General features: G+C 44.7%; 1 protein-coding gene across 1 annotated transcript in view; it reads left to right on the top strand.

The window, feature by feature from the left end:
• CENPF (centromere protein F) overlaps positions 1-18244 on the top strand; it is a 55856-nt gene extending 37612 nt beyond the window's left edge. Inside the window, exons 15-20 of the mRNA XM_066361748.1 lie at positions 2775-2951; positions 3619-3780; positions 5794-5956; positions 7780-8229; positions 12497-12675; positions 17349-18244. Coding sequence (XP_066217845.1) covers positions 2775-2951; positions 3619-3780; positions 5794-5956; positions 7780-8229; positions 12497-12675; positions 17349-17546 — 1329 coding nt within the window. The 3' untranslated portion in view covers positions 17547-18244. The remainder of the gene's footprint in view (positions 1-2774; positions 2952-3618; positions 3781-5793; positions 5957-7779; positions 8230-12496; positions 12676-17348) is intronic.
• The last annotated feature ends 297 nt before the right edge of the window (positions 18245-18541 follow it).

Genomic DNA, 18541 nt, shown 5'->3' with positions numbered 1-18541 from the left:
AGCACGGTGAGTGTGGCCGATCTGTAGCTTTTGGGCCGCCACTCCGCACTGCTGTTCCTGTAGCAGGCGCTGCGGATTCACGCCACCTCCCTCTCTCCTGAATCACTCAACACTGAGTCCCGGGGCGGGGGGGGGGGGGGGGGGGGCGCTGTGCATGCAGAGCGGGCAAGTGCAGTGACACGGTAGGCATTCCTGTCCCCAAGCTGTCCCCGTGCAGCTCATCCCTGAGGAACACTTAGGAAAGGATAGTGAAACAGAGTTGGGATTATGACCCTGAATAATTACAAAAAGTTGAAATATTTGTAAGAACCAGTATAAAAAGTTGGGGAGCCCTAGCCAGGTGGTTTAGTGGATAGCATCATCCCAATATGCCGTGGTTGCAGGTTTGATCCTTGGTCAGGGCACATATAAGAATCAACCAATGAGTGCATAAATAAGTGGAACAACCAAAGTTGAGGAAATTTCTACTATAAATACTGTATTTAAGCGAATGAAAATTTATAACTTTTTGGCATTTAGTCTCAACAATTGACTTAAGGAGTTTTCTGGCAGTGCTGTGTGGAAGGAGTTTGTACTGGTGATAAATTTGAGTATTGCATCTGCTGAAATCTTCGGCACTGAGCAGCGGGCGACTGTCCCAAATATTATTGTTTGCATTTCATTTGTAGGCTCTGCTGAAAAGAAAAGCTAGTTGTTTAGCCTTCAGTTTATGCAGATGAGTGTGTTAGCTTACAGGTGTTTTATTCACTCAAGTATTCATTCTATAAATTATAAGTACTACTAAGCTTAGGGAACAGAACGTTGAACCTAGCTCTCCTGGGATTCTTTTTTTTTTTTTTCTGAAGCTGGAAACGGTGGGGAGAGACAGTCAGACAGACTCCCGCATGCGCCCGACCAGGATCCACCCGGCACGCCCACCAGGGGCAACGCTCTTCCCACCAGGGGGCGATGCTCTGCCCCTCCGGGGCGTCGCTCTGCCGGGACCAGAGCCACTCTAGCGCCTGGGGCAGAGGCCAAGGAGCCATCCCCAGCGTCCGGGCCGTTTTTGCTCCATTGGAGCCTTGGCTGCGGGAGGGGAAGAGAGAGACAGAGAGGAAGGAGGGGGGGGGGGTGGAGAAGCAAATGGGCGCTTCTCCTATGTGCCCTGGCCGGGAATCGAACCCGGGTCCCCCGCACGCCAGGCCGACGCTCTACTGCTGAGCCAACCGGCCAGGGCTCTCCTGGGATTCTTGTACTCATAGAGCTCACAGTCTAGACACACAATAAGCCATTAAATAGGAAACATGAAAAAGTCACAAACTGTTAGTGCTATCAAGGAAACAAATAAGATTCTTTATTGCAGAATAATTGGGAATTGGAGTGTGGGGGTAGGTGATCACAGAATGTCGCCTGTAGGATCAGAAGTCAGCCCCGCAAAAAATTGGCTAGATGAGTAGGCAGAACCTCTGGGTCTGGAGAACAGTGTGGTAACATCCTTGAGACTGAAAAGACCTTAGCCCCGGCTGGAGAGTTCCGTTGGTTAGAGCGTTGTCTAGAAGCCCAGAAGTTGCTGGTTGGATCCCCGGTCCGCACATACAGGAGCAGATCGATGTTTCTCTCTCTCTCTCTCTCTCTCTCTCTCTCTCTCTCTCCCTTCTTTCACTAAAATCAGTAAATAAAAATGTAAAAAAAGGATTTAGCATTTTTTTTAGAAATTGAAAGGACCCCATTGTGTCTACAATCAGACGGAAAATGATATGATAAAAGATTGGACAGGAGGGAAGACCATAGTAACGTGTTAGAACAATATCTGAAATGACACCAAACACGTGAGGCTGAGTTTAAAGGAAAGGTTTGGGGTGGATACATTCATTTGACTGGTTCAAAATATAGGCTGTATTTAAAAATTACGGGAGTGGTGGAAAATACAGACCAAGCCCAGAGGACTCCTGGTGTGCAGGGTGAGATGGAGGAGGTGAGCCAGGAGGCTGAGAGGACATGATGACGCATATGAGCGAGTGTCGTGTCCTACCAGCCAGCATGGAGGCTCTCTCAGGACAGGAGGAATGGTCAGCGGCTTCAGATCCGACTTAGAAGTAAATGAGGACTGAAGCGTGCCCCTCGGATTTGCAGTGTGGAGGTGGATGATCTCATGGCGTCTATTTCAGGGAGTTGGGTTGAAAGCAGGTTGCAGTGGGTCGAGTGAACGGGAGGTGCGGAAGGGGATGTGGCATGTATATAGACACGTACAGAAACCATTGTTTGTGATCAGGCATGGGGAAGGCAGATCCTTCAGGGCTGGGGTTTTGCTTGCCCGCGCAGAGGAGAGAGGGGCACAAGAGTTCAGCACATTTAGAGGGAAATTCTTACAGTGATAGAACATAGACGCTAAGCTGGCTGAGGAAGAGCATGTAAGTCTGGAGGGCTTGAGTGTGAAGGTTGTGATGGCGGTGCTGTTGACGAGGGCAAGGAGCTACCGCAGTGAGCCTCATACCCGGGAGGGAGTATGGAGCCTGGGTTGTCCCAGAGTGGTTGGCTTGAAGTCAGGTTTCAGAAATTCTGTGCTCCCATGGGTGTGACCTTGGGGCTAGCTGGACTGGAATAGAGGAAATTATCATTGGAAATGAAGTTGAAATTTAAAGTGAATGCATTGCTAAGGACTATGGCACCATTCTGGATAGATTTTTGTCTTGCCCATCAACTATTTTCCCCCTCAGTCCTCAGTATTTCCTGAAGATATATATATATCTAGGTTCTTAATTATTTTCCCCTGATTGTTTTATCCATCTCATTAGAGTCAATTGAAGGAATTCATACTAGAAAACAGTGAATTGAAAAGGAGCTTGGATTGCTTACGCAAAGACCAGATGGAGAAGCAAGAGAAAATGACAGAAGAAATAGCTGCATATCAGCTGCAGCTTCAGGATGTGGAAAGGACACACCACGCTTTGCTCCTGGACACAAACAAGCAGGTGAACCATGGAGTGCGGTTATGGGGAGCTGGGGAGGGTGTGTTGACTATGGTGATGAGGCATTTCTTGCAAGAAGATCACAGGTCTGCATTATTATTATGCTATCTGAAGGGTCCTCTTCTGTTAACTTTTCTCCCTTGGTTACCTGTACATGTCTCATTTTATAAGTGAGTTTTAAAAAGTACATTTCCACTTTGGAATAGAACAGTAGGAGAGTAGCAAAGCCATTTGAAATGGTCCTTAGAACGGCAGTTTTCTTTTTTGTTTGATTTGCTTACAGCAGGGGTCCCCAAACTTTTTTCACAGGGGGCCAGTTCACTGTCCCTCAGACCGTTGGAGGGCCGGACTATAAAAAAAACTATGAACAAATCTCTATGCACACTGCACATATCTTATTTTAAAGTAAAAAGACAAAACTGAAATAAATACAATATTTAAAATAAAGAACAAGGAAATTTAAATCAACAAACTGACCAGTATTTCAATGGGAACTATGCTCCTCTCACTGACCACCAATGAAAGAGGTGCCCCCTTCCAGAAGTGCGGCGGGGGCTGGATAAATGGCCTCAGGGGGCCGCATGCGGCCCGCGGGCCGTAGTTTGGGGACCCCTGGCTTACAGTGTTTTTCACTGAGCCTCCTGGTTAAAGTTGCCTTTTTCTTCCCTAGCATGAAAAGGAAATCCAGACATATCGAGAGAAATTGACTTCTAAAGAAGAATGTCTCAGCTCACAGAAGGTGGAGATAGACCTCCTCAAGGCCAGTAAAGAAGAACTCAATAATTCTTTGAAAACAACCACTGTGATTTTAGAAGAATTGAAGAAAACAAAGGTGTGCTTACTTCTCGTTGCTCCATGACTTATAGTGGGTTATACGGAATGATAGTGGTTTTAATAATATCAAATGATGAGGGTTCATTTTAATTTGCATGAAACCTTTTTGTAGTTATAAATAAAATCACTCATCAATTCTCTGCTGAGTTATTTTTTAAAAAATCAGTGGATAGCCTACAGTTTCAAGGCTTGAATAAACTATAATACTGCTCAGTGACCCCTCTCAAACTAGACAATGTAAAGACTTCTCAAGATGGACATGAAGATCAGTAAGATTAGGGCAGGCCCCTTAGCTGTAGGTATTAATTGGGTAGGTAATTCCAAAGTCTTGCTTGATGGGTCCAATTCACTGCTGCCACCTAACCTACCCACTGCCCTCTGGCTTCCAAGGTGTACGGACCATTTGGTCAGGCACCTGTATGTGTGCATTCTTCTCTTCCTGTCCTCATGGGGACCAGAGTAAAAGGAGGTAAGCCCTACTCTCAGGATTCTTAGATGGGAGTTCCTCTACATATTTGGAATAGGAGGCTATTTTTATACCTACAGATATTTCTCATAAAACGAATACCGTCCAGAGTGTACAATAATGAATCTGGAAAATAAATTATCTTCCAGTAAAGGCCTTTACTAAAAGATGACTTAAAAATTTAAAATTATATTAATTATAATTTATTGTATGTATTTATATTGAATATATACAAACAGAAAACTAGGTATAAACTTCTTAGGTTTGTTGCTCTTACGCACTTATCAAGGTGAAGGAAATATACCAATGGAATACAAACTAGTAAAATCCAGAATAATATTAATGATCAGTGATACCCTATTACACAATGATAGATGTTAGATGTAATAATAGAAATAAGTAGCTTCAGGTCAACTTTTTATTTACTTATTTTCTGCCTTTTTAATCTTTGACAGTTTTACTGTGGGCAATGTTTATTTATATACGTACCATGTACAAAATGGTGCATTGTTGAGTCTATTCAGATAAATATTGCAATGAAGTACCAGTTAATAAGCATTGTTGAAATTGGATTAATCCATCTCTAATCCAATTATGGTTAGAATCAGAAATAGAGTTTCAAAAGTGCAGATTTTCTGCAACATTGCTAATAAATGATTTCAAGATGAAATGTACAAGGAATGAAATCACTAGCAACATGAATCTTGTGTTTTTCTTTTTTTTTCATAGTAGTTTGGCTTGTCTTTATATATTCATGATCTCTTACCAGAAACTTTTAGAATTAAATTGTTTTAGAATTCTGCATTTGTTAGATAGTATATAATACAATGCATATGCCACATATTATATAATATCCTAGGAATATCTGGTGTAATACTTCATACCATTTCACATTACTGTAGCAAAATGTGAATATTCTCACAAGGCAGGGTAAATAACAACCAAGTGCCTTGCTATTATTAGGTCAACTTTTGCCTCCAAATTATTTTCAGAGCTTTCTTGGAGGTGGCAATTGGGTGAAGGAACTTGAACGTGCATTACTGAGTTGTGCGTGATGCCACAATCCACCCACTATTCTGTTCAGTTTCTAGTTGAGCTACTTATAACTTGTAAATTTGTATTGTGAGCCGTAATATTGTTTAGACTTCACTTGGCGTAACTAAAACTAGTGTCACCTTAGGTACTGAAATTTTGCACCAGCACAAGATGACAACTGGGAACATAATTCTCTCAGAGAGGATTTTGACCCACCCCCAGGTGTGAATCCCATTGGATAAACACAGGTGTGGGGAGCCACTTAAGAGAATACTATCTCAGGAGCTATGCTCTATGCTTGTTGACACTGAGTGACAAAACCAGTGTCTACTAGGGACACTTAGGAAACCGAGGAGAAAAAGTGAATTGTTTTCACCTTTAAATGTTTTAGTTTGAACACAGTAATTCTTAAAGTTACAAAATACTATTCTTAATTATGTCTCATAATTATTTTCTTATCTGTTCATAAAAAGAAATTGAAGGTTTTAAATTCAAGTGTTTGTTTGTTAGATGGACAGTCTGAAACACGCCAGTCAGCTGAAGAAGGACACGGAGCGTGCCCAGGGGAAAATAAAGCTGCTCATCAAATCCTGTAAGCAGCTGGAGGAGGAGAAGGAGCTGTTGCAGAAGGAGCTGTCTCGCCTGGAAGGCTCGCGAGAGCAGCAGCAGCCAGGTGGGCGCCAGCCGGGCGCTCTGCATGTCGGGTGGGATCTGGGCGCCCTGCTCTCATACTCGGATGGGATCCGGGCGCTCTGCATGTCGGGTGGGATCTGGGCGCCCTGCTCTCATACTCGGATGGGATCCGGGCGTTCTGCATGTCGGGTGGGATCTGGGCGCCCTGCTCTCATACTCGGATGGGATCCGGGCGCTCTGCATGTCGGGTGGGATCTGGGCGCCCTGCTCTCATACTCAGATGGGATCCGGGCGTTCTGCATGTCGGGTGGGATCTGGGCGCCCTGCTCTCATACTCGGATGGGATCCGGGCGTTCTGCATGTCGGGTGGGATCTGGGCGCCCTGCTCTCATACTCAGATGGGATCCGGGCGTTCTGCATGTCGGGTGGGATCTGGGCGCCCTGCTCTCATACTCGGATGGCATCCGGGCGCTCTGCATGTCGGGTGGGATCTGGGCGCCCTGCTCTCATACTCGGATGGGATCCGGGCGCTCTGCATGTCGGGTGGGATCTGGGCGCCCTGCTCTCATACTCGGATGGGATCCGGGCGCTCTGCATGTCGGGTGGGATCTGGGCGCCCTGCTCTCATACTCGGATGGGATCCGGGCGCTCTGCATGTCGGGTGGGATCTGGGCGCCCTGCTCTCATACTCGGATGGGATCCGGGCGCTCTGCATGTCGGGTGGGATCTGGGTGCCCTGCTCTCATACTCGGGTGGCATTCAGCCTGTTCGCACCGGGTCGGCAGAACTGACACCTGATTTTCTGTTGAGTTCAGTGAAACACTTGTCCATCTCCCAGTTTCTGAATTTGGTGCTCAGCTTGGGGTCATTCACAGGATTCTGAATGAAGCGTGCATTTTGAAATAGAAGTTTATAAAACGTCCCAGAAACTGACAGCGCTTTTTGCTAATGAGCCCTTCCAGGAAGAGGTTTTCCCGCGATGTCCATTTACGTAGTTCCTGTGTCAGCAGGTTGGCATCTGAGCTGGCGCTGGCAGTTGACACATAGTCACTTGGAGTTGTCCTCGGCCCGCCCTTGTGGGTCAACTACATGGAGGGTTGGGGGCTGTATTTTTCAGTGTGGAGGTAAAATAAGAAAGGAAAGACAACTTTTCTGCACACATGCCCGAATGGAATGCTACTTACCGTGTGGAGAGCTGATAGCAAACGTGGTTTGAGTGGCTCTTCTGCACCGTAGCCCGGCAGGCTGGGTCAGTGGTCCTTCCTGCTGAGAAGAGTATACTCAGTGTATACTGCAGCTCTGGGGAGTTTTTCTAATGGGTTTCATGCCAACCATGGCAGCTGCAAGTTGACCAAGACTTCCACCATTATAGCGTCCCCCAAGCTTTTGTTTGTTGGACCCTCCATCACTAACAAAGGGCCTTCAAAGGTTTTTGGGACCAGCCTTGTCACTGGCCCCCTTCTGCCCGCCGGAGCGGTCACAACCGAGGCTGTGGTTCTTTACCAGCTTACACTGTTCATTCACATATGGTGGGAGGTGTGGACAGGGACACAGGATGTGCTGAATTAATCCATTTGATCTCCTATAAGTAACTACAAGGAGGTTTGATGGGTTGGCTGAAATACAAGTTTGAAATTTCAGTGGGTTTTATTTAAGCTGTCCTAATAAGATTTACGTAATCTAGAATATTTACCTTGGTATCATCCCTCCCAAACAAAGGTTGTTTGAATGACAAGAACATGTGTCGATCTATCTCCCCCACTTCTGAAAAAAACAAACCCAAAACAGGTCTAAGGTTTTCTGCTTTATGATGTCTAGTGTCAACTAGAGGAGTGTCAAGTGACATGATGTGATTTTTGACAGGTACTCTTGTGGATGCTCATGTAGATGAATTAATGACCGAGGTAAAGGAACTGAAGGAAACCATTGAAGAGAAAACCAAGGAGGCAGACGAGTACCTGGATAAGTACTGTTCCCTTCTGATAAGCCACGAGAAGTTGGAGAGAGCCAAAGAGATGTTAGAAACACAAGTCGCTCGACTGAGTTCTGCTTTGCCAAAGTCGGTGGTCTTGGGATCCTCTCTAGTCCCCTCTGCTACTGAAAAGGTGTCACCCGGCCAAAGTAAAGCTCCAGGCAAAAGGCAAAGGCGAAGGTCCAGTGGGATTCGTGAGGCCAAGGCAGGAAGAGCCCCTTCTACACCAGAGTCGTTTCCCAAAAGAAGCCGGAAAGCGGTGAGAAGTGGTCTCCACCCTGCAGAGGACGTGGAAGACACTGAATTTGAGCCTGAGGGCCTTCCAGAAGTTGTAAAGAAAGGTAAGGCGTAATTTTAAAACAAAATTATCTGTGTTCCTCTGAAAGTCCACATGCAAAAAGACAGAAGCATTTAATTTTTAGGTTATTGTGCAACTGTACAAATGAATGTTCAGAAGCGATATCCTACTGTTAAGGTATCTGGTTTCCTTTCTGTCATGAGAGACCAAATAAGGGTCATGTCAAAAAGTGCTGGTAAATTGGTAAAATGACTATTGAAAACCTGTTTAGAATTTAATATTCCTGTGCTGACAAATCCCAACATCCAGGACACCCTTCAAGCGTTCCTGTCTAGCCATGTGCAACCAGGTAGGAGGTGAGCTGGAGGGCAGGCCCCATGATGCTGGCCCCCTGGCTGGAGCCACATTCCACTTTTTTTTAAACCCCAGTGGTCCTCCCACTGTGGCCCAGGGACGGAGAACTGTTATTATTACTGGTTCATGACCCCAAAAAATGTATAGAAAGCAAGAATAGAGTTTAAAATTTTCATAGCAATGTGACATTGTGATAACATCCAAACACATAATCATTCCTCTATTGATTCATTTTTTTGTTGTTGTTGTATTTTTCTAAAGTTGGAAACGGGGAGGCAGTCAGACTCCCACATGCGCCCAACTGGGATCCACCCGGCATGCCCACCAGGGGGCGATGCTCTGCCCCCTGGGGCGTTGCTCTGTTGCAACCAGAGCCATTCTAGCGCCTGAGGCAGAGGCCACAGAGCCATTCTCAGCGCCCGGGCCAACTTTGCCCCATTGGAGCCTTGGCTGCAGGAGGGGAAGAGAGAGACAGAGAGGAAGGAGAGTGGGAGGGGTGGAGAAGCAGATGGGTGCTTCTACTGTGTGCCCTGGCCAGAAATCGAACCCGGGACTCCTGCACGCCAGGCCGACGCTCTACCACTGAGCCAACTGGCCAGGGCCTATTAATTCATTTTTTTACTTTATTATACAAAATATCCTTCCATAGCAGATTAGAAATTACCTCTCTTCCCCTCCCCCAAATTGTTAAAACTGGTTCTTTGCCTTAGATGGTTTGCAAAGCACTGTTCTGAGTAATGGTAGCCTGTTGGAAGTCTAGCCCCCAAGTACAGTGGTACTTTGAGATATGAACAGACCTGCATACGAATTCTTTTTTTTTTTAATACAAGCTGCGACTTGGTCTGTATTTTTGTTTGAGATCCTAGCGAAATTCTGAGATACATGTCGTGATTCGGGAAGCTGCCACTAGTTGGCATGTTGGCGCACGGGTCCAGTATCGGCAGCACAACACCAGCATCTCATTCTTTCTCATGTGTTACCTGCAGAATCAAGTCGAATCTCATGTGCTGTACTTGTTCTTGCATCATTTTTGCATTTTTTACTAACTTTTTTTGTGTGCTATCATGGGGCCAAAGAAAGTAAGTGTAAAGGACAGTGTTGAGAAGAGGAGAATGATGTCAATAGAAGTAAAGCAAGAAATAATAGGAAAACCTGAGCACGATGTATGAGTGATTGAACTGGCAAGGCTGTACGGCCTTAATACATCTACAATTTATACCATCCTTAAACAAAAGGATGCCATCAAACGCGCAAATCCAGCGAAAGGAACTACAATTCTGTCTCAATTAAGGACAAATATCCATGAAGAAATGGAGAAACTTCTGCTGGTGTGGGTGAAAGAGAAAGAGCTGGCAGGAGATACAGTGACGGAGACTAATATGCAAAAAGGCATGTATTATTTTACTGCGACTTGAAGAAGTAAAGAACCATCAATCTCAAAAGAGGCAGCAGAAGATATGTTTAATGCAAGTCACGGCTGGTTTGAAAATTTCGAGATCTGGCATCCACTCGGTGATGAGGCATGGTGAAGCTGCGAGTGCTGACATTAAGGCAGCTGAGGAGTACTTCGTACGTTTCGCTGTGCTTATCGCAAAGGAAGGCTACATCCCCCAACGTGTTCAACTGTGACGAAACAGGATTGTTTTGGAAAAAAATGCCCCGGAGGTCTTTCATCACTGCAGAGGAGAAGAAGCTGCCAGGCCATAAACCCATGAAGGACCGTCTCACCCTTGCATTGTGTGCAAATGCTAGCGGTGACTATAAAGTAAAGCCACTGCTAGTGTATCATTCCAAAAATCCTTGACCCTTTAAGACTCACAAGATTCTTAAAGAAAAACTGCAGGTTATGTGGCGTGCCAATGCTAGGGCATGGGTTACGTGGTAGTTTTTATTGAATGGGTAAATCTCGTCTTTGGTCCTGCAGTGAAGAAATATCTTCAAGAAAATAAACTCCCGATGAAAGCATTACTAATCCTTGAAAATACTCCAGCCCACCCACCTGGTCCTGAAGATGACATTCTCGATGAGTTCAAATTCATGAAAGTCCTCTACCTCCCACCCAACACGACTTCTATCTTGCAACCTGTGGATCAGCAGGTCATTTCCAACTTTAAAAAGCTTTAAACAAAGCACTTGTTCTGCCGCTGCTTTGAGGTGACTGAGAATACAATTCTAACCCTTCGAGAGTTTTGGAAAGATCACTACAACATCGTGATATGTTTACGCATTATTCACTTGGCATGGCAAGAGGTTACAAGAACCTTGAACTCGGCATGGAAAAAGTTATGGCCTGATGTTGTTGCAGACAGGGACTTTGAAGGATTTGAACCAGAGACCAAGACCGAGGTAGAAGTGTTGGAGGAGATTGTGTCCTTCGGAAAGTCAGTGGGTCTGGAGGTAGATGAGGTTGACGTAAACAAGCTCAAGGAACATGAGGAAGAACTTTCAACTGAGGAGTTGAAGGAGCTACAGATGATGCAACATATGGAGCTTCTGCAAGAGATTAGTAGTGAGGTGGAGGTAGAGTCGGAGGAAGTGATTTCTACAAGTGAAATTAAAGACATGCTGGCAATGTGGGAGAAGCTTTCAAGTTTCATTGAAAAGAAATACCCAGAAAATTTTCAACTGGTCATGCTTCAGCACTTTTTAATGATACTTGTTTGTCACATTTCAGTAACATTTTAAAAGACAGGCCAAAGCAAACCTCTTTGGATAGATTTTTATTGAAAAGTCCTACAAGTGAAAGTGCTGAAAGTGCAGCCAAAAAGGCAAAAAACAGGTGATGATTAAATGAAAAATATGTAATGTTAAGGTTAGATAGATTAAGTTTAAAGTTAATAAAGTGCATTTTTTTACAATTAAGTTTTTGTGGTTTTATTTTAAGTAAAGAAAGGGCAGTTTTAGTTTTGTTTAAAGTAAAGAAATGCAGTTTTAGTTTACATTTAGTGTTAAGAAAGTGCAGTTTTAGTTTACGTGTCTACAGTGCCTGCATCCCTTCCTCCCTCCCTCCTCCTCCGCCATTCACCTCCGTTAGCTGCACTCATCTGTCTCCAAGGTAAGAATACAGTACTAAATAACACTTTTTTCTTTTATTTCATATATTTTTTTATGGATTGGTAAAGTATACATGTGTGTTTCTTAATTAAAAACATGTCTTTTTTCATAATTTAGGATAGTTTGGGGATGTTTCACAGGGCTGGAACAGATTAAATCTACATCAGTTATTTTAAATGGGAGAAATTTATTTGATATACGAATTGACTGACTTATGAGCTCGGTTATGGAATGAATTAAACTTGTATCTCAAGGTACCACTGTAGTAAGCTATTTTTCTCATTACTATTTTTATTTGTAGTTAAAGGCTTAGAAACAAAAACCAACCAAATGTTGCTTTTTTTAGCCATTAGTGCTGCTCTGGTGTGTGTGTGATGTCCTGTCGTAGTATCCTTGGGACTGATTTTGTTTGTGGTTGTCACAGATCACACGAGCTCCTGTGGAAGGAGGTGATGTATGTGGAGAGTGGAACTGAAATCACTCTCAGCCAGGTCAGGGCTCTGTCCCCAGTCTCCACATGGGTGGGGTCCCCCGAAGTAGTGGTTAGCAACTTACATTCTCCCCCTGTACACAAGTACTGGCCTTTCTTTTTCCTTCTTCTTTCCATTTTACCCCTCCCCCCCCGATTTTACATAAGGTCCTGTCTGGTGTGTTCTTCAGATCTTAGAAAAGCACAAGTGAAGACATCCTCATAGAAGGAGCAAGAAAAAATTGATGCCCCCCCTCCCCTTTTAACCATTTTGGTTTTATATGTTTCTAATAAGAGGAAACTTGTTAGTTCCGGAGAAAGCGTTTTTGGAGTTCCACTTAACCTTTGTTAAAACTTGACCTACTGCGTATCATTTCCATTATAGATAGAATTGGACCTGGCAATGTTGACAGGAAGCTTCTTTTGTCCTTAGGGTTTGCTGATATCCCGACGGGAAAGACAAGCCCCTATGTCCTGCGAAGAACTACCATGGCAACAAGGACCAGCCCTCGCCTTGCTGCCCAGAAGTTAGCACCATCCCCCCTAAATATCCTCAGAGAAAATCACGCCGAAACCTCCAAACCAACAGCTGGTGGCAGCAGATCACAGAAGGTAAACTCCTGTGAACAAGTATATACAGTGTGAAACCCAGGAAATGATGGTATGATCTGGGTAAAGATTTGACTTGAGGGCTCTTCAAAGTCTGTCCTTCCTCTCCATGAGGTATAAATAAGTCAGCAGTCAGTAGCCCCAAGGATAAACATTACAGTGTCCTGCTGCATGGGTTGCCCTTGACCCAGGAGGCCACTTACAGAGTTTAATGGGAAATGGCACTGTTAGAACTCAGAGGACTTGTAAGAAAGTTTCAGGCATTACTGTTGAGGGGTTTGAAGAGGTATTTTGTTTTTTTGGCACAGGCTTTGGTCATGATAGTTTAGTGCTTTTTTCTCTCACCCAGCTGCTGATTCTTGTTTTGTTTTTTTTTATTACACATTTAGTTTCTACGGAAAGCACACATTTCATTAGATGGCTGAAGTGAGGAGCTCTGTAGACGGATTTTGCTGTTTTACTTGTTGGGGGCTAAGACCCTTGTGAGCTCTGTGTACCTTGTAAACAGCCCAGGAAATGTTATTTAAAGCAGAGGGAATATTTGCTTAACAGATCCTTGTAGCATGACTGTAACCCACACCTGCAGCTGCCGTCTATGTACACAAACGTATGCGTTGTAGTGCAGGCTCACGTTTCCTCATTTGGTTGCGCTCTTACTGTAAGTGGGATCATAAAGGGTGGGAAGGGTGAGACTCAAAGATTTGACGCCCAGAGTGCGCCTGCTCTCCCTGCCACAGTCTTGCTTTTCCTCCCACGTTTCACAAACTGGGCATCACAGGAGTATTAGTGGAGGTTGCTGGAATAGCTTCAAGAATTTTTAAACTTGTGAGTTTTGTTTACTTGTCAGAGTTTAAATATGCTATCTTACCTGAACCAGCAAACGAAGCTCTGAAAGTGTCGTAACCCCATGTAATCATTCTTAAGTGAGCAGGTGTTATTCTCATCAGGAGTTTTGATACCAACATATGGTGACATTGGTGATTAGTTGCATTAGAATAAGAATGTGTTTGTAAATTTGTTTGTTGATATATAAGAGGTTAAGCGTTAAGGAATTTATACATAGTATTAAGTTTGTTCGTAACTTACCTACTGTAAAGTTTTTTAAAATGCAGGGGTGAGGAGGAAAGGTCTGAAATTTTCTTTCACTCATTAAAATTGATAATCCATTACTTGTATTAGAAATATTCAACCTTGTCCTGACTGGGCAGCTAAGTTGGTTAGGCATGCTGAGGTTGTGGGTTCAGTCCCTGGTCAGGGCACACACAAGAAGCAACCAATGGCTGCATAAATAAGTGGAACAACAAGTCAGTATTTCTCTGTCTCTCACTCTTTTTATCCCTCCCTTTCATCCTTACTCGTGTCCCTTCCTCTTTCTCTACAATCGATCAATCATTATTTTACCATTTTGCACAACAGTTTTTCCTCCCCCATACCCCCATTTCTTTCTTTCTTCCTCTTTCCCTTCCATCCCCTCTCTCTGTCTCATTCACTCACATTTAGAATTAACTAGGATGCTGGTAATAGCAAAACACTGAAGAGAGTATTCTGGAGAAGGTCCTGACTTCCCAGTGCCCATAAGTACAGCTTCTTTTTCTTTTTTTTTTTAATTAAGTGCGAGCAGGGGAGACATAGAGACAGACTCCCACATGTGCCCCAACTGGGATCCACCCAGCAAGCCCCCTACTAGGTGATGCTCTGCCTATCTTGGCTGCTGCTCCGTTGCTCGGCAACCAACCTATTTTAGCATCTGAGATGAGGCCATGAAGCCATCCTCAGTGCCCAGGGTCAACTTTGCTTGAAGCATTTGAGCCATGGCTACAGGAGGGAAAGAGAAAGAAAGAGATAGGGGTGGGGAGGGAGGAGAAGCAGATGGTCACTTCTCCTGTGTGCCCTGACTGAGAATCAAACCCAGGACTTCCACACGCTGGGCCAGCGCTTTACCGCTAAGTCAACTGGCCAGGATGGCTTCTTTTCTATAAAGTAACTAGTGCCTCCAAAGAGTGAGCATTCTGAGCTTGACCAAACCTATTAACATAAGATAACCCCTCACTTGCAGTCCCGGAGTCAGGTTTAGGTCCTGGTGGAGGCTGGGCCAGTTCTGTAGGTGCCTGACTGGGCTCTGCTCCCTGCTCCTCAGTATACATGAATATCCTTCTTGCAGGTCTCACACTTACGGGGATCAAGTGAGGTATTTGGTTCTTAAAACAGGAAATCACAACACAGGAAATACCTGCTTAAAAGTCTGTCTTCTGAGTTGCAGGATGAGTTAGTTCTGTGAGGTTGCCAATGATGTTTATGGTTTACCTGTGTCCTCATGTCTAATATAACATCTGATATTCAATAGATAGTTGTTGAATGAATGGAGCTGTTGATGTTGTCCCGAAGTGACTGCAATAATAAATAGATGTTTTAAAGGTGTGTTAGGAAATCATCTCATGAAATTTCCAGACGGGTCATGGTCCCTTCTTTTTGAGGAAATGATGGTAAAGCTGTTTCCATGTGGAGTTCAAACTTCTCTAAGAAAAAAGGCTTTGCACACTAGGGGGCCTGCTCTCCACACGGCTGTTGAGTCTGCTGCAGTCATAACCATGGTTTCCTGCAGACTTGTGAGCAATGTGTTAGCTACAGGCGGCAGGAGGCACCAGCAGCTGTGAATTGCAAAGCAGTTTTGTGCATGTGTGCAAATGAGGGAGGGGCTCCCTCTGAGAGGAGTTTATAGGAGATTTTGTGATTAGATACAAACTCCAAAATCCAGCCTATTGAATTTTAATTTAATTCAGCATTTTTGAGTCACCTTCTACAATGCTTGCCTCATCTGTTAAGCATATTTCATCACTCGGTTTGAAAAAAGAGAGCAAGGCATCGTTTTTCTAAAGCAGTTACTTAGAAACTCATCGTTATGATCTTTCAGCTGAAAAGACTGGCTTGAGTCTTGAGTGAGATGATCCCCTAGGTCATTTAGCGGGACAGTTAGTGACATCTGACAAAGTAAAAGGGGAAATGGGTGAAATGTGGATTAGGTGAGGCTCACTCCCTGTTACGTCTCTGGGATGAGCAAACCTAGGATCTCCTGGTTTGCTGGGGACTGGGAGCCCGAGGTGTGTAGACTTGATCTGAACCTGGGCTTGGTTGGTGCCAGCAGGTGGGCCACTGAACGGTGGAGGATGATGGCGGTAGCATCACCATTTAGTGGGCCGTGAGCTTTTTCCTACTAACGAACTTCATTTTCCACTGAGCCCTCCCCCCCCGCCCTCTTCCCCAGTGTGGCTGCAGACCTTGTGTGTAAGACAGTGCGGGTTTGGGTGCACTTAAGAGCTCAAGGACATGGTGAATCTGACCTCATCTCTTTTCAACAAGACTGACACTAACACACCAACATGAGAATCAAATCCAGGGCTTAAACTGATGACAGATGGTCCTCTCCTTAGTTCAGAATCAGAGAAACAGAATTCAGAGGTGAGGGAAGTCCAGGGAGGGACGTGGGCGATCTAATTGGGGTTAAGAAAGTTTTACTAGCTCAGTTCTCTCTTTCTGGGGAACCTGAAGATTTGATTCTCCTGCATCTGATGGGTTCAAGGGAAATGACTGTCTTTTGTATCACTTTCTACCTTAAAAAAAAGAAAAGTACCAGTAAAACTGTGTTTTTCCTTCAACTTCCCGCGGACGGTAATTTTCCACTGAGCCCTGCCCCTGCCCCTTCAAGGCTGCCGCTCCCTTGAAGTGTCCACATGTGATCGGAGGCCGAGGCGAGATTTCCAGGGGTTTGGTCTGTCGGCCAGATCTGCTGTGTTTTCTGTAATGAGAAGTATTTAGCTGCCTTTTCAAACCACACGCTTCCTATGGAAAGAGTAGGAGTGGGGAAAGAATTTCCACCCCCTCCGACCGCCTCAAAGGGGGCGCTGCTGTCAGCTGCGCGGGACGCAATCTGTCACAGAGCACACCTCAGTTGGTGCCCGACACCTGTCGCCCTGGTTAGAGCCTGCCCTCGGCTTTTTATTTTTTTAAATATCTTCCTACTTGACTCTTCCGCTGTTGCCTTTGGTCAAGGGAAGCTTTTGTGCACTTACCTGTCCTGTTCCTCTTTTCTCTTTCTATTGTCTTCTTTTACTGCTACCTGACTCTACAAAAGGGCGTGGCTCTCATCTGCTTCTTAGAGGCTTACATTTTCTAAGGTCCTTCTTTCTCTTAAAAGGCAGGACATAGAAAGGGGATTTACTATCCCCAAGACTTTATTATTAGGTAGCTGCTCGTCTGCTGTAATTCAACTCCAGTATGGAAACCAACAGCGATGTAAGGAGAATGGTTAAGATGCCGTGACATGGGAACAGGTGGTCGGTCTTTCAAATGTTGTAACTAGAGCTTACACGCTAGGAAGGTGCCATGACTCATTTGGGTTAAATTCATTTGAATGACAGCAGGGGCTCAATTAGGATAAATGGAAGGTGGTTTGGGTTCTCTTAGGTGTGTCTTGGACATTTGCTCCCCTTTGGCCATAGGAGCCGGTCTCTGGCCATCAGAGGCGGCATGGAAAGTCGCAAGGTGACACTCATCAGACAGCGGTTGCATCCGACACCTTCCTAGGGAAGAAGAACTTAACCCGGACTTTGGTCACGCAGTATTCTTCATGCTGTGGCAATGTGAATGGGATTGAAGCCTAACACATGCTTGTGTTGCAGGTCAGCATTGCTCAGCAGAGCCCAGCGGATTCGGGCGCCATGTCCCAGGAACCCACCACGAGGCCACTCACAGTCAGCAACCGTCCTGACCGAGGCTCGCCGGACAGCCCCAGGGAGGGTCTGAGGCCCAAGCGCGGCCGGTTCGCCGCCAGCCCGGAAGCTGGTGCCCACTCCAGTGAGAACTGCAAGGTCCAGTAGCAGAGACCTTGTGTGTTAGGACCCCGGCAGGTGGCGTCGTGCCAAGAGGGCTTTGTCTTTAGGTCGGGAAACATTATCAGTGAGAAGAAAACAATTCCTTATATATCCAAATGTATTGTACTCTTCAGATCTCCCATTAGAGGTATTAGAAGTCTGGGAGCCCTGTGCACCCAAGCCTCATTGATAGTCCTCTCCAGCACTGAGAATGGTAGTGCAGAAAGCTTTTTCATAATGTAGCACATGAGTGGCAAGCGCTATATAATAATATCTGTTTGGGTGTGGATTTCACACTCAAAAAATGCAAGACATTTCATACCTCCAGTTAACAGCCCCCACGAAAATGTAAGTTTGCCTAATGTTTCATGTGTATAGTGTTGAGCATGAAATAGTTTTAGATTGAGAGTTTCTTTGAGCTGAGTCATATGAAGGAAAGCCATGTAGTAGGTTTTTAAGGAAAACACACGTGGGTGTAGCCACCCCCTCTTCTGGTGAGTTTCCTAAGCCTTTGCTTCCTTAGCCTGTACATATTTGTGTGTGTCGCTGGTGGGAGGTGCGTGTTTATTTCCGGTTGGCCTGATGGCAGGCTCCTCAAAGGTGTAATGTATCAAATTTTCTGTCATTGTGATGTTTTTTATTAAAGGACCAATTTGTTATGCATTCTTCTAAATGGTGATGTATTAAAACAAGCCTTTTTTTTTTCCTAATAAAAATTTTGCCTTTGTTTCTATAGAAGTTATTTCTAAATATAAATGCATTATGAACATTGGGACCACTCCTTGCCAACTTCAGCGACCTCTTAACAATAGTAAAACCGTTCCAGCAAGTGACAACAGTGCGTGCAGCGAGGGATCATACCCAGTTATAGCAAAAGATGACTTGGAATATAGGTCATGGAGATGATATGGGAATATACTGTGTATAGCCAGTGTCTACCATATTGTGTGTCCCCATTAAATTGTATCAGTAAGGATACAAGTAAGTGGCATTTTCCAGCT

Source organism: Saccopteryx leptura, chromosome 2 (genome assembly GCF_036850995.1).
Source record: "Saccopteryx leptura isolate mSacLep1 chromosome 2, mSacLep1_pri_phased_curated, whole genome shotgun sequence".
NCBI lineage: Eukaryota > Metazoa > Chordata > Mammalia > Chiroptera > Emballonuridae > Saccopteryx > Saccopteryx leptura.
The sequence above is the reverse complement of the archived record's forward strand: the minus strand, read 5'-3'. Positions and strand labels throughout refer to the sequence as shown.